Below are 24,474 nucleotides of genomic sequence, written 5' to 3' on the forward strand. Positions count from 1 at the left end.
GCACTCAACTAGGGCTGTTAGTGCTTCTTGGGCAGTGCATCACCAGGCCTCCATAGCTCAGATCTGTAAGGCTGCGACTTGGTCTTCAGTCCATACATTCACCAGATTCTATCAGGTGGATGTAAGAGGGCAAGAGGATACCGCCTTCGGGCGCAGTGTACTGCAGGCTGCAGTTTAGTTCCTCTGGTCCGTTTGCGGTCTATTTTCTGATCTGTGTCTCCCTCCCCTCAAATGAGCATTGCTTTGGGACATCCCACTATGTAATGAATACTCTGTGTCCCATGATGTATGATCAAGAAAATAGGATTTTTAAATACAGCTTACCTGTAAAATCCTTTTCTTGAGAGTACATCACGGGACACAGAGCTCCCGCCCTTCTATGGGTTTTTCGTGCTTACCTATTGCTTTGCTACAAAACTGAGGTCCTCCCCATATGGGAGGGGTTATTTAGGGGAGGAATTCTTCTTAATTGGGGTTAACCAGTGTCCAATCACCGATGGTGCCTATCTAACCCACTATGTAATGAATACTCTGTGTCCTGTGATGTACTCTCAAGAAAAGGATTTTACAGGTAAGCTGTATTTAAAAATCCTATTTTTCGCAATAAGTAAGCATGAGTTTATGAAACGTGTTTATGCAACATTACGCAACACGTATCTATGCAGACATGTATAAACATGCATCTTTATGCGATCATGTATTGTTATGCAACCATGTATCCTTATGCGATCATGTATAACCATGTATATTTGTATTTATTTTATTTATTTATTTCAGGTACTTGTATAGCACCATCAATTTACGCAGCGCTTTACATATACATTGTACATTCACATCAGTCCCTACCCTCAAGGAGCTTACAATCTAAGGTCCCTAACTCACATTCATACATACTTGGGACAATTTAGACAGAATCCAATAAACCTACCAGCATGTCTTTGGAGTGTGGGAGGAAACCGGAGTACCCGGAGGAAACCCACGCAGGCACAGGGAGAACATGCAAACTCCAGGCAGGTAGTGTCGTGGTTGTGATTCGAACCAGCAACCCTCCTTACTGCTAGGCGAGAGTGCTACCCACTACACCACTGTGCCGCCCACACAACTGTATATTTAAGCAAATATGTATAAACATGCATCTTTATGCAACCATGTATCCTTATGCAATCAAGTATCTTTATGCAACCATGTATCCTTATGCGATCATGTATAAACATGTATCTTTATGCGACCATGTATCTTTATGTGATCATGTATAACCAGGCAAACATTTATAAACATGCATCTTTATGTGATCACGTATCTTTATGTGATCATGAATAACCATGTCCATTTATACAAACATGTCCAAACATGTATCTTTATGCAGTCATGTATAACCATGTATATTTATGCAAACATGAATAACCATGCATCCTTGTGCAACCATGATCACATATCTATGCAAACATGTATAACCATGTATATTTCTGCAAACATGAGTAAACATGCATCTTTGTGCAACCATGATCATGTATCTTTATGTAAACATGTATAACCATGTATATTTATGCAAATATGTGAAAACATGAATCTTCAGCAACCATGCATTTCAGCTAGTTTGCAAACAAGCACCTGCTCACCTGCAGTTGGCCCCATACTAGACCTGCAGGATTTAGCCAAGCACATATGCACTATACTGGAGATACAACTCCTTAAAATGCACCCATGCTCATGTTTTTCCAAATGTGTATATTTAAACATGCATTTAAGCAACAAGTTTGCAAGCATGTATACTGCGCTGCACCTGCCTACAGAGCAGTCAACAACACTTTAAAGTGAACTGCTAACCATCCAGGGATGTATCAACTTACGGTTGTACAGTCCCCCCGGATTAAGCAGTAAATATGCAGCATATTATCATGACTTGGCTGTCACACAGTTCTCCCATAGTAAGTACTCACACTTTGTTAGTATCCATGGGCTGCTGCTATGTCTCCAGAGGCCTACTGAACCTGTTGCCTCATGGCATGGCCGCCCTTCCTGCCTATCTAAAATTAGGCCATACTGAGTGAGCCTGCGCCCTCTAGTGACTAAAGGAGAAACAGCAGCCCACATGAATAAGAGTACATAGCATGATTAAACAGCACACTGCTCCCAGTGGCCACCGGGAGAACAGACAGTTAGAACTCTCTCTGCAGTTTTTTTTTCTTAAAAAAAAAAAAACAAAAAAAAAACAAATGCAGACTTACCATTCCTGCTGCAGGACTCTGAACATAACAGGAGTCCAATCTTCACCCATCACGGCAAGCTTTGTCATAAAAGACCTTCAGGGACTGGGTCCCCCCTTAATCTGGGAATCACTCCCCTGGACCTGTAAAGCACCCTGCGGGAAAGCACTGCACAGGGTTTCATTATGCAGGGTCTAGTACCATAAGACTGCATTACAGGCAAACCTCGAGGAATCTTCTCTCCTAATGAGGCTCGGGTACCATCCATTTTGGCTGACAGCTTTTTCAAATGGATCCGATTTGAAGTCCATGATTCTTAATGGAACCATTCAGACCTACAAGTATGCTCCAAGAGCACATGTATCACATCAGTGACCACCACCTTACAGACACTGGCGAAAAAACTGAGGTACTTCCTGTATAGGAGGGGTTATATAGAGGGGGCACTTCCTGTCTTTTGGGTGTGCCAGTGTCCATTCACCTATAGATGGCGTATAACCCAGTAATTACTATAGCTGCTCTGTGTTCCTTGATGTACGATAAAGAAAATATATTTAAAGGAGTATTCTAGCCTTAGGTTTCAATAATAGCACAAAGCAGTGTAAATATTAGTGGGTGGGGGGTTTACAAGACTCTTTCAAGCTCCTTTTTTGTCACAAATGTAACATCTACAAACCCTGTTGCCCTTAATATGCATCCAACCTGGATTACTTTTCCCATACACGTGTTACTATCTTAAGCATGTATAAAATAGAGAACAATAAACACATCAGAATTTAGTAGATATCAAGATCTCAGCTGTATAGCAATTCTCCACGAAAAATAAAGGGGAAGGGGCGTGACAGTCCATTAAACCCAAGAGGGAAGGGGCATGACAGTCTGTAGGTGAATTAAATAATCTTCAGCAAAAATAGAAAAGAACACAAGAGTCTCTCTTGTATGGCGTGTGAATGTCAATAAATATCCAAATTACAAAGGCCACATTATTTCACTCCTTTAGTTCAATTCCTAACCTTTTACAACAAAAAGTCTTCTTTTTTAAAATTATTCTTTACCCACCCATGCTGCCAGGAGGTACCCACCACCCCATAAAGCTCGCCTATTGATAAGAACAAAACTTGACATCTGATGTTACAAACAAAGAAGTCATCATCTGGACTAGGTTTGGATCTTCGGGCTAGCACCTCATATCTCTCTCTGATGGTGTTCACTGGAACTCTCAGGCCTCGAGTAATATATTACTCTCAAGTAATATATTACTTTTTTTTTCGCTATCACATAATCTCTGTTGTGAGCTGTATAAGGGAAGAACAACAGTATACTGTTCTTCTCAGTGAATGGCTGTTCGGGGAGGGGGAGGCAGCACAAATCTGATCATTGGAGGACAGGCAGGCTGTGCTAGAGATAGATGTGCCCTCATACCCAGCATGGTCAGCTTGAAATAGGAAAGCAGGGGTGCTAGCAGAATCACCATGTATTTCACACAAATGAAGCAATACAAAGTGAACGGGATAATTTTTAACACAAGCACATGGTACAATAGACACATATCAGGAATATAAACATACTGTATTCCTTAAGACAAGGACACAATATTTTGGGAGCATCCTTAACAAACACTGGCACTGGCTATGGTATGATTTAGCTACTTATGGAGATGATATTTACCAATATTTGCAACACACAATAACCTTTACCTAATTATACATTATTCCTCATTGCTTTGAATAAATGATAAAAGTTCAAATGTGGTTCCCAGAAGAAGTTTATTTCATTGCCTTTCAATTATAGTTCATATTCAAACACTACAATGCCCACCAAAATTGTTTATTCTATAGATATGCTTTAATAATCACTTTGTATGATTTTATGCAGATGAAGAAGACATGATCTCCAATTGTCCAGGGAACACTTCAGAAGATCATGACTGAGAATGATTACTACTAAGGGACAACAATTTGAAGGTTCATCAGTAGGATATATAAGTGAATTGCCTCTCAGAATGTCATCTCTACTCTCTCCATATTCCAGAGAGAATATGGAAGCACCTAGTATTTGTCCCCTTACATCCTGTCCCAGTAATGAGGTCAGAGGTTAAGGAAGTTAATTAATGGATTTACTAAAATTCATCCAGTGGTAACAGAGACCACTAAAGAACAATAAACATTTGCATAAGTTATACATTTTCCTGAAAATGTTTTGTATGGAAGCTGTAATTGGCTTGTAATTCATGGTGGAGGAAAGCCTAAACGATGAATTTTTACAGTTTTTTTCTTCTAACAACTCATTTTGCTTAAAGTGTATGTAAAGCCCAAGGATTTGTTTTTAAACACCTTGCAAACTGATAGGTTCACTTTCTTTACAATATTGTACTAGTGATTGATATCTTTATAATATTTGGGTAGAAAGCATGGTGAAAATTTGAACAGCTTAGTGTGTATTATTTAAATTGTTAAATATGTACTTTTTTAAATTTGCATTGGCAGAGATCGGTCTTCTGGTTTTCCAGCATGCCAGCTGGCTTTTGTCGGAAAGACCGACATACACACAGCAGAATGTCAGCCAGTATTTTTTTGTACTGGCAAATCTCCTGATATTCTGCCCATGTGTATGGGGCTTAAACCTGCTTGGGAACAGTATACTGCAAACCACAAGACATCCTGAGCTACTCTATTAAGCTGAAGCTGCTTGTGTGTGTGCATTAAACAAAACAAGACCTGAAAGCTGCAGCTGGCTTTCCAAAAAGTGCATAATTATCAAAAGATAAAGCTAACTATAATTTAATTATAGTTTGGTCCTGCTAACTGGTTTAAAAGGCTAGGTGGTGGGGAAGTTTTGTATTATTTAACTGCTTTCTTTTCCCACTCCCACCTTTATTGTCCCTGTGTGCTGTATCGTCTTAAAGACTGATGCAGCTACCTCCAGCTAAGCTTGTATTCAGTTTATTCATTGAGATATAGATCTATCTATCTATCTATCTAGATCTCTTTTGTTTGGGTGCTTGCATACATTTCTGCACAACCATACTTAAAAGAGGCTCCTTGGAGGGATGGTGAGGCTTCAGTTATGTGTGCAGGATAGAATTTGGAAATGTATAGTAATGTAAAACATCCAGAGAGGCCCACAAATGTTTTGCTACTGAGATTATCAATGCCTGCCATAATTGGCTATCTGCATACATTCTTGAAGATTTTAGAAATATCATAAAAATGTTCTGTACAGAGAAATTCTAGAAAAAGAAAACATTGATTCCATCTGATTTCGAACCAATTAAAATATCATTTGAAAAGTTGTTGGATCTTTACAAAATTTACATCTAACCATTCTATTTCTGCCAAAAGGTCAGTGAGGTATTGTAAAAAAAAAAAGATGATAAAAAACCACTATGATTGAATCTGCTTGTGACAAAATGAAATGCAATGGATCAAAACGGTTCGTCAATAGGACAGGCTCTCTCCCTGTAGCAAAAATTGCAGAAGGAAAAAAGAGGGGAGAAGGGGAAGACAAGAGCAACCCCTAGATAGCCAACAGGGGGAGGAAGCTACAACGTGATGTGATCAAAAGCAAACAACTTTATTGAAAAAATACCATCAAAATAGTAAAAGAAGGGGGATCCCACATGTGTGAATATTAAACACACAGGTGGGGTCCTAACCTCCGTGATGTCTGTGGAGCATGTGGACAAACAACAATAATCAAACAGTAATAAAAAAGTAACGTTGAATAATTAAAAATAGACGCTAGTGGGACCACCCTCCCATCCCACAACACTCGTGGAAATAGCTGACTGAGCTGACAGTCAAGATGGTGAGTGGGATACCACAGAGTCCTCTTGAAAAAAGCTGTAAAAGCTGATGAATGTCCCAAAGTGACTGGGATAGGATATGCCCTAACCTGGGCTTGTTGAAAATGACTTATACCCAAACAGATCCCGATCATGAAAAGTAGACTGAAATAATGATAAAGCAGTGGCAAAAAGATGAACAAGGAATCACAGTGAGGATCCTGCCAAGAACTGGTCCGTCTGGGTAAACAGTGTCTCTGTTTAACTTGTATATCCCCAAGTGTGACTGGGAGTGTACATGCCCTAAATAGGGCTAAGTAGGACACATGGACTTGCTGAGATGGACACGACTAGGATATGTGGGTACAGCGTTGCTGATTATTTTGTGTGTAAAGACAAAACAGCAAAATAGTCCTGCCAGGGTGATTCAGAATCTAAGCACATTCAGGTAGTAATGTTATATGTGATAATTCATTGGAAATGATTGTGAAGGTGTACTGTGCAGATGACATAAACAGGATGCTGGCAGTTCTGGATGTCTGGTAATGGAAAGCTAAGCACTGTATCCTACATTTCTCTGAGCCACCAAAAATATTGAGCAGAATGGAGAGAGCACATGGACATTCAATATTGGATGGGACTTAATACAGTCTAACTCTCACCCGACCTCTAGTTGTGCCGGATCAGCGGCCGCTCCACTCCACGAGTCAGGTCTGCATACATCCTGTTAGCCGAGATGGACGCACGTCCAAGTGTATCTCTTGCTGTGTTTCAGGAAGTCCGCCGTGAACCCTGGGAGGCGCCGATACCGAGAGTATCTGGGTTAGGTGACGTGCTCACTCCACTGCTATACAGCCAATAGAGGGCGCTGATTCAATGAATCATGTTGGTGCTTCTACTAGAGATGTCCATGCAATGTAATGCTATACTAGCAGGGATAAAGTCCACATAGGGGCACATGAGAGGGGGATCCCCTGCATCTATGGCATCAAATGTCGACGCGTTTCATGCTACAGACCGAGCACTTCTTCTGGACATTGTGGTTAGGTTATCTATAATAATATATAGGGCAGTCCACCCAATCAGAGAGAGATTTCTGAACCTAACATACAATTATCTAGCGCCATCTTATGGAGACAACATAGACATACCATCAGATAGTCCTGAGAATACCATGGTGTAATAACATACAAAACCATAACGAAAAAATTATTGTTATTACAGGCAGGCAAAAAGAATTATTATTTCTGTACTTATATTGGGGGATAAGAGTGGGGCAAAAGGAGGGCTTCCTGATCAGTATAGGGCTATAAAAAATAGCTCAATAATTGTTTGCCATGTCTAGCCAGAAATGCTATATAGGGTTTACTGCACATATCTGCCTAATAAAGGACATTTTCACATATATTGACTAGTCCATGGGTGATCCAACACTTGGTCCCTGGTCACACGCGGGATCGTGTGATTATGGCTCCAAAAACACTTTTAAACTAAGTTCAGTGTTGAGGCCCCTGGGCTGGAGAGTCTGGAGCCTATATATCCATAGTTTTTCTTTTTGCAGTAATACCCTGTCAAATTCACCTCTGCGATCAGACAATTTAGGGGCATAAAAGCCTTTTACCCTGAGCCCTGATGTATTGCCCTGGTGCACTTCTAAAAAATATTGAGCTACTTGGGTCTCTTCCTTAGGTTGGATGGTTTTAAGATGTTCTGCAAATCTGACTCTCAGCTGGTGTTTTGTCTTGCCCACGTAGAGCTTATGGCAAGGACATTCTGAAATATATAGAACTCTCGATGTACTACAGTTGATGAATGAATTGATTGTATATACATGGCTTGAGTCTGAGTCACGGAACATCTTAGTTCGATCGACAAATTTACATGTTAGGCAGGGGCCACAGGGAAACATCGCCTTCACTTTAGGCATATCTGTGAGCCAGTTCCTATTCACCGGACGTCTAAATTCTGACTCCACTAGTTCATCTCTAATATTTCTAAACAGAAGGGATCCCCTAGTGGTGGACTTTTTAGGCACATACAAAAAAGCATAAAAAAGTATATAGAGTACAAATATAATTTGAGTAGAAACAGTAAAAACATAGCATTAGTATAGCATCTTTTGTTTGGAATGCGAATCAAACAGTTTTACATTAGTATGTATACAGTGTTTTGAAACAGTACTCTTGCATCTGACGCGTTTCGGAGTAAATTAGCCTCCTTCCTCAAGGGTGGGTAAATTAGAGACAGTTCTATAGTTTAGACTGTATTAGCTGACTTGGCATTCCATAAAGCTTTAGTTAAAAACAGTGACAATGACAAAAATAGTTCAAAAATAATGATACTAAAAATATAATCGAGCAATTGAAAGAAGAGGCAAATGAAATTTTAAATAAATCACAATGAATGTGATGGGATTGAAAAATGGAACCATGGATAATTATTTATGATGTAGATCTTGACACCAGCTTTTTATAGAGGGTTCGTTTGTTTCAGTGGTGGCCCCCTTGGCCTCAATGCGTCGCTTGTCCTCTTGGTTTTTTCCCCCCTTCCGGGAGCTGTGACGCGCCTGTCGGCCCCTCCCCCTTCCCCGTAGGGAGGGGTGGATCCGCCGCCACTGCGCATCAGCGTCACGCACTCCCCATCGAGCGTGCGCACCCCTCTGGATGCCGACGCGCTCGATTGGATGGTTTCCTTCACGCACACTACTGGGAAGGGGCGTGGGCGTCGGCTGGCCGGGTGCCGGTGCCCGATTGGTGATACCGTACGCAATCCCTCCCATGTGTGTGCGGCGTGACGTTGGTGGGCGTTTCCGGTGGTGGCGCTCATATGGGCGCAGCCTCGGCGGGTTTGGCTCTCGAGGCTGCCTACTTCACTGGGTGTCATGTTTGTTTGGCAACACACACCGTCTTTCTTCCTCCATGATGCCTACCCTGCACACCAGGTATCTCCATCCATGCTTTAGTCTCTGGCTTTTTCCCCTTTCTCTTGCATTTTTTTTCTGTGGTGTCGGGTTTTCTTTTGGTGGTTTTGCTTGGATGCTTCCATCCAGTTTCCTTTCCTTGTCCTTCACTTGGTCACTCATCCTTCTTCCATTTCACTTCTGCATTCTCCTTTCACACCCAGCTGTTCACCTTCACGGTTGGGTTGCTAATTTGATCTTTCATCTGTACCTCCCACTCCAGGTTTGCCTCGGGGGTCCTGGCCTACCTTGGATGGTGCCCTGTGGGGCTGCCCCCATTGGTCCGTCCACCTCAGCTCCCGGGGGGTGGTGTCTCCGATTGCCGAGCGATGTATGGCCTCCGCCACCATCTCACGAACCACAATATGTAAGCATGCACTCTGTGTGGGGGTTTTTAATTACCCCACCTCCGTTTCATGTTTATAATTACTAGTTCATTTTTTTATATCCTTTATTTTAGATCAAGATACGCGCTTGCTCCTGACGAGTGGCACAAGAAACCACGAAACGCGTAGAGCTATCATTGCCGCGTTTTTCACCAGCGTCATACCATTCCTAATTTTTTGAGTTTTTTGGAGGCTTATTTTGCAGGCAATATTTCTTATTATATGGTTGTGTATTAATACCCTACTGATGTACCATGGAGAATTGTTTTATTCATTGAATCATGTATATTTGCTGCTATTATTGCTGATATTCCTCTCTATTCGTGATTGATATATAATTTTATATGCATGTTTTACTTTCATGAATTCAATAAAATTTCCCTAGTAGTCCATCGGTTTTGTTTTTTGGACATTTCACGCTTTTCATTTAAAGTCCCACTTTTGTTGCTTTTTTCTTTGTCTACCAAATATGTTCTTGATTCCGAGGGAGAAACATTAATCTATGTATTTTGGAGAAATTATAAATCCATAGATGGGTGAAAATGGGATTTCTTTCACGTAAGTATATGTGTAATTTACTCTTCCATTCCAAAAAGAATGAAGGGAGAGGAGAAGAAACCTCTCCTTCGGCCTTCCAAAAAAAGGCCCGTAGAGGGTGTATAAAAAGAAAACTTCGGGCTCCACTGAGGCCGAAAGGCAGGTCCTGGAGGTAGTTCAACAAGTGATGTTACGGATGTGTAGTTGATGGATAACACGAGGGTAGATTAAAACATATGACTGTTCAAGCCGGTATCATCCCGCCCTCCTGTTGCCCCACTCTTATCCCCCAATATAGTACAGAAATAATAATTCTTTTTGCCTGCCTGTAATAACAATAATTTTTTCGTTATGGTTTTGTATGTTATTACACCATGGTATTCTCAGGACTATCTGACGGTATGTCTATGTCTCCATAAGATGGCGCTAGATAATTGTATGTTAGGTTCAGAAATCTCTCTCTGATTGGGTGGACTGCCCTATATAGTGATATAGATAACCTAACTACAATGTCCAGAAGAAGTGCTCGGTCTGTAGCATGAAACGCGTCGACATTTGATGCCATAGACGCAGGGGACCCCCCTTTCATGTGCCCCTATGTGGACTTTATCGCTGCTAGTATAGCATTACATTGCATGGACATCTCTAGTAGAAGCGCCAACATGATTCATTGAATCAGCGCCCTCTATTGGCTGTATAGCAGTGGAGTGAGCACGTCACCTAACCCGGATACTCTCGGTATCGGCGCCTCCCAGGGTTCACGGGTTCATGCCTATACATCCTGATCGGGATCTGTTTTTTCCAGTGAGGTATTGTAAACCTTCCAGCCACCATTTTTTGTCAGCAGATAAACAGCTTTTTTAAGGGATAAACTTTTTCTGTGATTCCTGCAGCCGAGTTCAGGAGTGATAGGTGCGTGGGTGAGGCTGCCATGGGCCGTATTAACAAGAACCGTACTGTCAGATTGCTGGGCCACTGGGTTAAGGAGTGATACGTGCATGGGTGAGAACGCCTCGGGCCCTGTCATTTGAGCAACATGAGGTATGTGTGTGTGTGTGAGGATGTGAAGGTTGCAGTGTGAGTGATGTGTTGAGATCCACTAGGATAGACAGCTGGACACTGAGGGGTGCTGTGAATATTGAGGATCACTGATTACAGAGGGGGCACTGTAAGTAAATCAAGTGGCCCTGTATTAGACTGAGGGGCATTGTGAGTACAGAGGGGCTACTTTTATATTCTCAAACAGTTTAGGGCAAACCGTACGAAGAATAAAATAAAGAAATAAAACACTTTTTTTTTTTTTATGTAAATAAATATATTTGATTATCACCATTAGATTAGTGGGTAATATGTCCTACAGCAGTGGTGATGTGATCCAGTTCAAGTTGTAAACAAGTGTGTTTGGATTCAAACAACCAACTGGCAACACAGCAAAGCATCAACAACCTGGATAGGGGGAGGTGTGCAAGCTCCTAAACGCGGAGCTCAGAACTACTGCATCAGGGCAAGGGAAGCACATGTAGGGGGGGTTGGATCGGAGAAAGAGCTTGCTTCTGTAATGCGGGGAGCGAACAGTATGAGCCTCTTGGCAACATCCTAGCAAAAATGATGAGGTGATCTCTAGGAGGTACAGTACGTAAATAAACATACACCTATAGCAAGGGCATTATTCAACTTTGGTCAAAGCTGCACATATAAATGTAAAAAAGGGGGTAAATCGCGCTCAAAAGCAAACATCTAAAAGAATAGCTGCAACAAAAACCATCAAATATACATATGGTGTATAACAATCATAAAAAACATATATGGCAAAGCACTAATGCACTACCAACAGTGTATCAATACAAATAAAGTGCTAATATATAAAGTGCTAAATGAAAAAAGCAGCTAAACTTCTATAGTGTAACCAACACCTCTAAAAATGTATATTGTGTAGTGAAGTAGCGCTAATATAGCACGTCAAAAAAAAAAAAAAAAAAAGACATTTCTCAGATGCTCATGGAAAATATAAACGCATATAAAAGTGTTCAAAGTCCTAAAGGGTGCATCCCATAATATATATATATGAGCAATAATGCAATGAAATCCAGTAAAGTGTATCACATAAAACTAAACTAAAAGTAAATGTTTTTTTTTGACGTGCTATATTAGCGCTACTTCACTACACAATACACATAAAAAACATATAAGTTGCACTTCTAAATGTGAACACTCAAAATACAAAATGACATTGAAAATGAGTGATAAACACTAATATAAATGGACGATATTTTGAGTCATTACATAAACAAAAGAGTAGGAGGAGAGATGTGAAAGGAATCCCCAGTTGGAAAGGGGTCACAATTGATGTGTTAATGCCCTTACCAGAAACGGTGGACCCCCTGAATAGCGAGCGTCTCTCCTCCTCCTTTCTCCGGTGAAGGTGTTTGAACCCTGGTCATTTGTCTCCCTTAGTGGACTTGCCTCCCCCCATCAGTGCTCTCTCTTTGAACTGTCCACGGACTATTTCTACTTTTCACTTAATGTTTGTTTATGTATTGACTCAATTTATCGTCCATTTATATTAGTGTTTATCACTCATTTTCAATGTCATTTTGTATTTTGAGTGCTCACATTTATAAGCGCAACTTATGTTTTTTTATGTCAAAGCTGCACAGTTTGTTTTTATCTTCAGGCACTGATTACCTGCATAGGCAGATTTTTGGTAAATGTGAATTATGCCTTAGAGGAGGAGGAGACCCATATTCTTTAACAGAAATGACTGGGAGCCAAGGCAATGTTATAACCACAGGGAACTTCAACTATCCTGATATTGATAGGGCAGACGGAACTGCACACTCAACTAAGGGTTGTCATTATCTTAAATATAATGCAGGGCAATGGGGTGGGTAGCTATATGGCAGATAAAGTTTAATATTGAAAAAATGTAAAGTAATACACTAGAGATCTAAAAATATGCATGCAAGGCACTCGCTAGGTTGAGAACCTCTGGAGAATCGAGGATGGAAAAAGATCTGGGGGTCCTAGTAGATCACAGACCCAACAATAGCATGCAATGCCAAACTACAGCAAGCAACGCTAGCAGATGATTATCCTGCATTAAAAAGGGTATTTACTCAAGAGATAAAACTATAATTCTACAATTTTACAAAATCCTGATTCAGCCACATCTTGAGTATGCAGCCCAGTTTTGGGCGCCAATCTTCAGGAAAGATGTCTTTGAAACTAGACAGAGTTCAGAGAAGGTCAACAAAGCTAATAAGGGAGCTGGAGAACGTCCATTATTGAAAATTTTAACGTTTTCTGCCTGGAGAAGAGGCTCTTAATAGGAGATATGATTGTAATGGTGATCATTCGATCGTTTGGGGGGGCGGACTATTTCATAACTAATTAATCCTGTTGGATCGTTGCCCTTTGTTGAAAGATCAACATATCCTTAAACAGGTCAGGACAACCCCTAAACTAGTGCGCCGCAGAGTCACTTCATTGAGGGACCACTTAACAAGCAGCCACTATAGAGTGGAGCCATGGCAGCCACTCTTTCTCTGCGAACATTGCCCTCAATGTCATTGGGTTCAGGAGAGCACCACTTTCATACTCCCGAACGGTGAACGATTTGTATCCCACACATTTGCCGATTGTGGCACAAGGGGTGTCATCTATTTAATGGTTTGCCTACGTAATGCGTTCTATGTCAGCAAAACTATTAGAGAGCTCCGACAGCGGATTTGTGACCACCTTTACTATTCCACTAACGGCAAGCTCACCACTGTGGGACGCCACATCAGTTTACATCATAGGTTTAAACCTGAGGTTATTAAGTTCATTGTACTGGAGGTAGTCCCTGAGGACTCTTGGGGAGGAGACTGGGATCGTTTGATCCTGCAGCGGGAGATCCTGTGGATCTAGTGACTCAGTGCTAATGTCCCGTTCCCCCCCCCCCCGGGCCTAAATGAGGTGTTAAGAGAAGTATGTGTTTGGGGTTTTGCCATTTATACTTAGGTGGATGCAGCGTCGGTCCAATGCTGCATCTGTCCCCCGGAGCCTCTGCACTGAGAACCGAGCGATCAAACATCGCAATGGCTCAGTTTTCACAGCTCCCCGAACAGAGAGGTGCTCACTGTCAATCAGCAGCTCTCCGCTCTGCTCCTCCATGCTCACTGGAGTGCTGAGCTGTGGAGGGGCAGGGAGCAGTCGTCTCAGGCTCTCAGCGGCTCACTGAGAGGCTGAGCGGGGTGTCAGTCCAGGCACCTGACGGATCCAAACTCCCATTGTCGGGATGACGCGGTGCCTGGACTCATTTCTGTGACATCAGCAGAGAGTGGACTTCAGCCCGCTCTTTGCTGAAAATGGGTCACAGGAGTGCAAAACGAATTGCACTCCTGTGATACATAGGAGTACAGCCAAACAAGCTTTGGCTATACTTCTCCTTTTTAACTTACAAGGGATGATTAATTTGGCAGGGGAATTGGGTACTCTAGAGACTTCTGATCATTGTATTAGTACCCTGTCAGCCTTTGTCATCTGTTCTGGGATCCACTAAATCTCTGGGAAGTTGCTGTGGATAATTATTTGGATCAGAGGCATCTGAATTCTGTACACTCCTGTTTCCAAAACAACAGCAACAATAATAATTACAATAATATTTATTATCCATCCATTATTTACAACATATTGGTGCCATCCAAGTAACCAAAGACCATTGAAGATTTATTACCAGAAGGCATTGATGACAGCAGTTCTGTGAGGTGGACTGAAGGCAGGTGAGGACCCAGGTGTGCTGTGACTCAAAAGTCTGGTAGTGACTGATTCTGATAGGAGTCTGAGCCACAAATTGAAGAAGTTTTGAAGCCCAAAATTGTTCTCTGGAGACTGGAAAACTAAACAAAAGACTGTGCTGTGCACCAGAAGACCTGAACTGGATGCTGCCGAGGTAACTTAAAGGTTGATCCTCAAGAGAGTAAACAATATTTCCTTTTTGCAATTATTATTATGGTCAATTGTGAAGCTAGTGTCAGTTCTGACAAAGTTAAATGGATGTTAAAATGTATTAAACACCAATGGCCGTCCTTATGAAATTCCTCACAAAAGGAAAGCAGACGTGGACTTTAACGAAGGATTTTTTTGAAAAAAAAAATGTTTGATAGCAAAATGTCAGAGAATATGTATGTAGCAGGGCTTCTTAACTTGTTTAGCTTTAGAAGATTCTGTGAGGTGTAAGAACCTGAAATCACCAGGTTACTGAATGCACTTGATAGAAGCAACAAGACTTGTAAGATGTTACAAAACCAGAAACTAAGATTGTAAACTTAAAATTGCATATAGTTACTATTGGGGAGGTTTTGATTGAGAAACCTAAACTTTGTGATGACTTATCAGAGGACAATAGAAAATTTTAAAAAATGATGGAATTAGAGAGAAATTGTGCATCAAATCTAAAATTCAGAAAACTGCAGGTAAACACAAACTCCAACTTTCCATCTAATGGAAGATTCTCATATCAAATCTGAGAATTCTTTGCCACCTGCACCTACTGTGACTAACACAGTTTATAACAATAAGAATAATACAGGTGACGCATGCACATGAGGTCTTTAAAACCAAACAAATTAGATGCAGGTCTTAGATACGGGAATGGTTCCTCACCATGATTTGAACAGATTTTAAAAATGGTTTCATGATTTGCAGGGTGCTAGAGATATGTACAGTCTAAATCCATCCAAAGTAGAAAGAGTCATGCAAAATTCTATAGGAAATGTTTAGTGGATGAGAATTAAAGCGGGGGTCCACCTATCTATCGTTTTTTTTTTTTTTAGTTAATTCATAAACTTTTCTTCTCAGCATTACATACTCACATATTGTGTGTAATATGTCCGCCTGTGTCAGATTTCGTTGGAAAGAATAACTTATATTATTCACTGCAGGCGGTTTCCATCTTCATTGTGGGCATTTGAAGCCCACAAGCATTTATTTCCTGGATGTGGTGAATGCTGTGCTCCCAGCATTCACCGCTCGTTCCCGCACATGCTCAGCGGCATCCTGGGAAGCCTGAGACTAGCTTCCAGGAGTCCGGGAGAGGCTAGAAACACGCCTACTCCCACGGGAGGAGAACCAGGAAGTGCAAAGAAGAATAGAAAAATAAAAGGTAATTACGGTGATTTAAATTTTTTTAAATGGCATGTCAGCATCTAGGCAAGGAAGAGAATACATACAGATATTGTTCAAAATTTGGGTGGAACCCCGCTTTAAACAGATCTGTGTATCTAGCCTCTTAGAATGAGGGATATATTAAAACAATTGTGTGTATTGTATGGTGTACGATTTGATGTTACTTTACATGGGAAGAGCAAACAAATGCAAAACGAGTCACCCTACGAGTTGTCACATAGGATAACAACTGTGATGGAAGTCTTAGACTCTAGTCCTGCATTTGAGCATGGAGGCTTGGTACATAGAAGCACGATTTTAGATACTTTCAATGAGGATATCAAGGAATATATTTTATTGGTTACCCCAAATTCTCATGATCTAAATGACATATTGTATTTTTAAAGGGTAAATTTTTATTTATTTTCATTATACACCAAACAAACATGTACATGAAGCGAACATCGCTTAATCCATTGCAAAATATGGTAAACTGGTATACATTCAGTGGATAAATAGCAACTCGAGGGTCATATCTCTATTTTGTTCAATTGAGACCATTTAGTGGTCAGGGGCTTCGTTCTATCTTTCAAAAAGCAGGTGGAATGGTACTCTCGGAACTGACCCAAGAGTCACGAATCTTTAGAAATTTTTTTGGGCATCCTCTGGCTTCATGTGTCAGTTTGTATTACGGTACAGCATGATTAATGGTAGTGAGCCAAAAGGCTATGGTGGGCGAGGATTGAGACTTCCAATGGATGGTTATCGATTTCTTAGCATAAAACAATACTATACGCAAAAAAGTTTGTACATTTTTAGATATACCATAATCAATATAGCCCAGTAAACACTGGATTATAGATATTGGGTATCTGAGTTAGGGAACTGATGAAGGCTGTGACCCCTGACCAGAACTTCCTAATCGGATTGCACTCCCACATTAGATGAAAGAATGTGCCATCAGCCATGACCTTGGGGGTCATGGGTGCTGCCTGCACACACATTCATTCCACTGGGTATGTGCCACTTCATTTTTTTCATGTTTTACATGCTCATTTTGATTTTTAATAACTTGTTTATTAGTACACTTCCATATATGTCCAACTATCTAAATACTTGTGCTCATTCAGTCCTAGGATCTTTTTACTGTTCATTTCTAGAATGTGATGTTCTCTTTCTGACGTGCCTCTTTTTATATTTGTAGAACCCATACACTTGTAAAATACTTACAACTCTCAAACTACTGCCTTCCACTACTAGTGCTCACAGAGACCTGATATTTCCCTTGTTTTTTATATGTAGGTGCTGAACGCCGGCGCCTGCGCACAAAGGGTAAACCGTGTTGCGTCCGTGCAAGGATCTGACAATTGGCCAGTCATTGCATAGCCGTGCCCCCCCCCCCCCCCCGCGGCTGACGTCGGTGGAGCGCAGTATTCCTATAGTGTAATGAACCAGCGAGGATAGGTTGAAGAGGGACGGGTTGCAAATCCTGGCCCACACACGTCGCCGCCAATAATAAGTGTGATAATAAAGAAGCCGCTGGTGAGATTAAATACTTAGATAAGAGGGACTGAGTAGAGCAAAAACCCACATGTAGAAACATATATGTAGGCCCGAGTTACTATATTGTATATATGCAGAACTCAGTCAATGGTCTGGCGCCATCTAATGGGGAGTAAACATATTATGCTGATAGAACACTTTTTTACATAATGATTTTACACATAAGCGGTGTGGATATGATGGATTACAAAGATATTATTGGGATAAGTAACTGTCATAATTTTTTTTTTTATTAAACCCACATAAATTCACAAGTATCCTATGGGAAATCGATCAAGACACTCCGAATCACTGGGTGTATAACAGGTGGTCCACATGTCTGCTAAAGGATGTATCAAAATTAGAATTACAAAAGAGAAAAAGTAAAGCTCATAGGAATGCAAATGGTCCAGATCTAAACTAGGTTTGTTCAAACATAGGTGTTTGTGTTTATGGGATCAAAAAGAGGGGGAGATTATAACAAATAAGCAGGACACAATATGTACTGCGTGTCGATCCGCCCCGAGAAAAAGAACCATGGTGTGGGCTGAGGAGGGGGAAGGGGGGGGGGGAAACAAAGGGTAAAAAGAGGCAAACCTCTTTGTATGCATACAGGACATGTTATTCATCCCAAGCCTTCCCACATGCCAGATGAGAATCCCTCCAGGAAGGGACGATAACTGATGCAGTCATTCAAACCAGGTGGCAAGGTGGCTTGTAAGGCCACAATTCATCTGGTCTCTTTTTGAAGTAGAAATTTGTCCCAGTCGCCCCTCTGTTATTGGGGTATACCCGGTCGAGTACCAAGAATTTAATTTTTGGAAAGATATCCTGATGTATGTCTCGGGTGTGTCTGCCCAGAGGTAGATCAGGATTACAGGTGCACATACTTTTAATATGCCTACCCATTCTTGTACTTAGTTCCAGTTTAGTTTTCCCTACATAGAAACAGCCGCAGGAGCATGTAGGTAAGTAAACCACCCCACACGTGCAGCAGTTTGCAAAATGGGAGGGGTCTATATCTTTTTCCATTGGACAAGGTGATATTTTTATTAGTATTGATAAATTGACATTTGGAACATCCCCCACAGGTAAAAGTGCCCCACCATTTGCAGGGATCTCCTCTAAATTCCCCTGTGTATTCGCTAGTCACCAGTCTATCCCTGAGGGATTTGGTGCACTTAAAAGTAATTAGGGAGTCCTTTGTTATAAATTGGTTCAATGTGGGGTCGATAAGAAGGATGTACCAGTGTTTCTGTATAATTTTTCTAATAGCTTTATGCTCTTTACTGAAGGTGGTAATGATCCTAGTTTGTGTCCGTTGAAGATTATTATACCCTTTGGGTGATTTGTCAAAGACTAAATTGTATCTGTTTTTTTCCTTGGCTCTTCTAAAGGCTTTTTTTAAAGTTGTGGGGGAGTATCCCCGTTGAAGCAATCTGGATTGTAATTTTTTGGCTTCAATGAGAAACATGTTCTCATCGGAGCAATTTCTGCGGATACGAAGATACTGTGTGTAGGGAATGGATTTGATGAGGGGTGCTGGGTGAAAACTGGTTGCGTGTAGGATGGTGTTGCCGGCTGTTTCCTTTCGGTATAATGTACTGGATAAACAACCATCCAGGTTTTTGGAGATAGTGACATCAAGAAATGTGATTCTCTGGACGTCACATGCCATAGTAAATTTGAGGTCAAGGTCATTAGTGCTCATGGCTGTCACGCAGTCATTCAAATCCTCTAAAGAGCCGTTCCATATAAAGAAAATATCATCTATGAACCTGTACCAGGTTAGTATATGGTCTACAAAGGGGTTGTCCGGGGACAAAAAGGTGTTCTCCCATTCCCCCAGATACAGGTTGGCATATGATGGGGCACAACATGACCCCATCGCTACCCCCTGTATCTGGAGGTAATGGGAGCCATTGAATGCAAAGGCGTTATGTAATAGGATAAACCTCAATGCACATAGAATGAATTGGTGCAGAGGTTTCTCATCTTTATCTGACTGGGAAATAAAACGTCCAACAACTTCAATACCCTTTTCGTGTGGTATGGAGCAGTACAATGCTTCCACATCTACTGTGACTAAGATTGAGTTGGATGGAATACATAAATCTTCCAGATTTTGTAGTAACTGGGATGTATCCCTAATGTATGAGGGTAAATTGGTGACAAGAGGACGTAGTTGTTCGTCGATGTATTTACTCAGGTTCTCTGTAATATTCCCCCTGCCGGAGACAATAGGTCTACCCGGGGGATTATTGAGATTCTTGTGAACCTTGGGGAGGCTATGTGGACCTTGTTTTGATTCTGTATTGATTTTGTATGGAATGTATATTTTTTTCTTTGTATATCATAGACGTCTCCACATCTTTTTTAAGTATACTATTAAAATATATTTTTTACCTTAAGAGTTGGTGGACTGTCAAAGTCCCAATCTAAGGGGGATCCTTTCTTCTATGGTATATTTCTAGCAAAGGATTGAATGTCTTCCCCAATTTCCTCAGCCGTCAGAGGAGCATCTAAGAGCAAAGCCTGATGGTTCTGGAGTTTAGGCAGCGAGATTTCAGATAAATAGTCATCCAATTCCACAATTGTGTAGTGACCTCTAGTAGCGTATAATGAAGAATAAAATGTGACAAATGCGTCCATTATCTCCTTGTTTTGTTCTACCACTACTCCCTCTGAGTTCCTAATTCTTGGGATGCTGCATGGCTGATAGTCAGGTCTGGAGAGATAAGCCAGTAATCGACTGTTTTTGTCACCAAACTCAGAGTCGCTGGTTTTGATACAGCAACTTCTTCTGGATGCTCTCTAACAGTACCAGGTCTAGTTCTCTGGCCCTGTGCTTCCAGGCAGTGTGTGTCTCAGGGGTGGGGGCCGTGGAGTAAGCAGCCTCCGCCTCCCTAAGATCCCCTTCCGCGTCCACCAGTCTGGACTGAGATGCCTTGCGGGCCTGCAGCTGCAGCAAAAGTGCAGCGTGTGGTGGCCTTAAAGGCATCCCAAACCACCGGGACAGAGGCGCTCTGCCGGTTAGTTATCCAGTAGGATTTACACTCTGGTCCACAACAGCCTGATCAGCCAGCCACAAAGGGCTCAATCTCCATACCCGATAGGAGGAGGGGGTGCCCAGGGCGAGGTCCACCAGCAAAGGAGAATGATCAGACACTGCCCTAAGGAGGTATTTGACCTCGGTCACAATAGTGAACAAATCTGATGGGACTAGACAGAGATCAATCCGAGACAAAGTACCGTGTGATTCAGACTGACACAAGTACTCTCTCCCATCCGCATGTTTCCATCTCCAGGCCTCCACTAGATCAAATTGAGTCAGAAAAGAACCCAGGGGTGTAGGGGGCAGTGTAGAGCATCGGAACCTATCAATGGAGTTATCGAGTACCGTATTGTAGTCACCCGCTATCAACAAGGGACCTTCTGCTATTGCCAATATGGAGCTCATCACCCGTTCAAAGAATAGTTTAGTGAAGGGTGGTGGAGCATATAGATTGGTCACCGTGTAGGGCTTACCTAAGAGTTCAAGTACAACAATTACAAAGCAACCATTAGGATCGAGTTTGATATGTTTAATACTGATAAGTGATGATTTAGCTATGAGGATGGATGTGCCCCTGGCATATGTGGAGTATGTGGAATGAATAGCGTATGCAATTTTCGCTCTCTTAAGGGCCATGACCCTAGATCTATGGTGGTGGGTTTCCTGGAGAAGGATCACATGCGGATTATGTCTCAACAGATATTCAAACAGTGATTATTTCACTTTGGAGTTAAGCCCCCGAACATTCCAGAAGACTTAGCGTAGTCTAGACATGAGTGGGGATAAAGTATGACTAGTGGAACCCATTTCTCAGAGCCCACTGGAATCGACCATAGTATAGAGTCCAGTGCGCCATGAGTAGTGCATAAGAGTGCGAGCAAATCAGATATGTAAGACAACCTCATGCCATTTAGAGATAACAATTGTATACCAGATAGGTCAGTTAGACCATTAGTCAGATGTACATATAATGGTGGATACTGATATTGCAGAAAAAAAAGTCCCCCAACATCCCAACCCGCCCTAACCCTCCCGGCTCTCAAACCCAAACATATGAGAGCTTTGTTCCCAAAACCAAAACTGCAGAAGGGCCATGGCACCGACCCCCAACCAACAAACCCTTAGGAGCGTGTAAAGGTCCATAGCCGCGGGCTTCCATCCGTGTATGTCCGCACAATATAAATATGTGTAGTAACCCTGAGTCTGGAAAAACAATTTAAAAAATAACAGGAGATAATAATCAAAGAGAAAACAGCAGCATGGTGATAACAGTCATCCAGGATAAGCGGTGGGTATACAATCTATAGCAAATAATTAGAGCTTGATATCCCATAGCAACAGAGGTGTCACAATATGCAATAAAGAGAAAAAGTCTTCATGCGGAGGGGACCTCCGGTTTTGGTTCCTGCGTTCTGGATGCCCCAGGGTGTCCACCCAGTGGGACGCCTCCTTGGGATCCGTAAAGAAGTAGGTCTTGCCCTGTTAAATGATCCGTAAGCGTGCAGGATACAGCATGCTGTAAGGTAAATGGAGCTCTCTTAGCTTGCGTTTGATGGCCAGAAAAGTAGCCCTTTGCTTTTGTGTTGCTACTGAGAAGTCAGGAAAAATTGTAAATCCACTACCGTTAAATAAGACTCTGCCCTTTTCCTGGGCAGCTCTGAAGACAGCTTCCCCGTCCCTGAAGTGGAGTAATTTAATAATCATGGCACGTGGCGGAGCCCCAGGTGGCAGGGGGCGCAGGGGGATTCTATGCGCCCGTTCATTAGCGAATAATGGTGAGAAGGTGGAGGCACCAAACGGTGGTCAGCCATCTTTCCATAAATACCTACGGAGTTTTGCCCTCAGCCCCCTCTGGGAACCCCAGGAAGTGCAAATTGTTCCTCCTTAAATGGTCCTCCATGTCAGTGAGCTTATCAGTAGTGTAATCATGGGCCTGGTGCAGCTTCCTGACAGAGCCCTGCAAGGGATGTGTCTCATCTTCTAGTGCACCAATGTGTTGTTCAGCATTCGTCACTCTGTGTCGGAGGGTATGGACATCATGCATCAGGAAGGATAGGTCTGTCTTAATGGAGTCCATGTGTGTAGTGAGAGAGGCATGATTATGCTGGATGGCTTCCATAATCTGAGCCAGGGATGGTTCCACAGGGCCTGCATTAGCATTGCCTACACTGGGGGTATCAGGGTTAGTGTCCTCAGCAGGGGAGAATAAGAGAGGGTCCTCCGGGCTCATAGCAGGGGGGGGAACGTTGTGACTCACCCTTCCTTGAAAGCTTCTTCCACGCTGTGGATGGAGAAGACGGCTGGCTGTGTGTATCTGTAGTATGCTGGCCGGTGCCATCTTGCCACGGTCCGCATGGCAGCATGAATCCTGGGTCTTCTTCCATCGGTGGGCTGTATTTGACCATTTCCCGATGGGCACAATGCTCCCTGGAGGCTGTGGGGACAGATGGGACCCCTGGATGGCGAACGGATCGGCAGGATCAATGCAGGATGTGTGCGGCATGGACGGAGCTCACGCTAAGCATGTCCTCACATCCCGGTCGCTGGCCACTCCCCATAATGACATATTGTTAAGATCAAATCATTTACTGAGCATATCAAATATGGGAACTATAAGATTTGGTGTAGCAACATTGTTTAAGACAGATGCTGAACATAAAGATCAGAAGATAAAATCATATTAAAATGATCAGAAGAAATTTACCAGGTCAAAGACATTTAACCTTAAACTGTGTAGAGGGTTCTTTACTGTCAGAGCGGTAAGGATGTTTGGGCCAAATCACCGCTTTCAAGACTCCTTGTTCTTCGTTACACTGAAGATGGTTCTTAGGGCCGATTCACACTGGTTCGACATGCGCTCCGACTGCCAGAGCACAAGTCACATGACATGTCAAAATCAATGGTTCCCTTTGAGAGCTGTCATAACTGATACGACTTGTGTCAGTCCGACTTTGAAAAATGCTCCCTGCACTACTTTGATCCAAGTTGGGCACGATTTCAGCTGATTGATTTGAATGTAAGTCGCATCCAATTCTGATCATCATCTTGACTGATCCGAATTGTGGAATGCGAATTGTGCTCTGAGTATCTTGAGGGGGGAACCCCATGCTAAACTTTTTTTTTAAAGGGTGTGGGTTTCCCCCAAAATCATACCAGACACTTCAATCTGGTATGGATTTTATGGGGATCCCCCACACCAAAATTAAAAAAAAAATGTTGATGGGGACAAGGGCCTCTTCCCGACAAACCTGGACAGTGGTTGTGGGGGTCTGTGGGCAGGTTACTTATCGGAATCTGGAAGCCCCCTTTAACAAGGGGGCCCCCAGATCCCGGCCCCCCCATGTGAATGAGTATGGGGTATTAAGTGTAGTGTTGCAAAAAACATCAGACGTTTTGGAAAAGTCGTTTATTAAAAATGAAGAATGTCCCTCTGTCGTGGCTCCGGGCCTTCTTACACCGCTTGTTCTCCCTCCGCCGATGACTTGTTTTGCTGACCCAGTCTTCCTCCGAAGCTGGCTTCTGCTGTTATGTCCGGTTCGGTGTCTGCCATTTCTTATATAGCCGTGGGGTGTGGCCATCTGGGGGATATCACATAGAGACTGTGACGGAACGTCCCACACTCTGCTCAAGGGCTTTCGTCATATACCGCTTCCTCCCCGTCTGAATATAGATATCAGATACTTCAACCGCTAACAACCACAAAACAAGACAATACTCGTTTGGTTGCTGAACATGGACTGTTTATTAGAACAAGAATACAGTCTTATATACAGTTGAAGAGGAGGTTCCCCCTCCTGCTCATATTACTGTAACAATACACCTGTAACCAGAAACAGAATTAACATAAGCTAGTTATC

The 24,474-nt window shown here is 42.3% G+C and overlaps 1 protein-coding gene across 1 annotated transcript in view; it reads left to right on the forward strand.

Annotated features, from left to right (window-relative positions):
* Positions 1–5,499, forward strand: part of GPATCH11 (G-patch domain containing 11) — a 235,063-nt gene extending 229,564 nt beyond the window's left edge. Inside the window, exon 8 of the mRNA XM_073627704.1 lies at positions 4,083–5,499. Coding sequence (XP_073483805.1) covers positions 4,083–4,138 — 56 coding nt within the window. The 3' untranslated portion in view covers positions 4,139–5,499. The remainder of the gene's footprint in view (positions 1–4,082) is intronic.
* Positions 5,500–24,474: the final 18,975 nt, after the last annotated feature.

The sequence above is a fragment of the Aquarana catesbeiana genome, linkage group LG04, assembly GCF_042186555.1.
Source record: "Aquarana catesbeiana isolate 2022-GZ linkage group LG04, ASM4218655v1, whole genome shotgun sequence".
Lineage (NCBI taxonomy): Eukaryota > Metazoa > Chordata > Amphibia > Anura > Ranidae > Aquarana > Aquarana catesbeiana.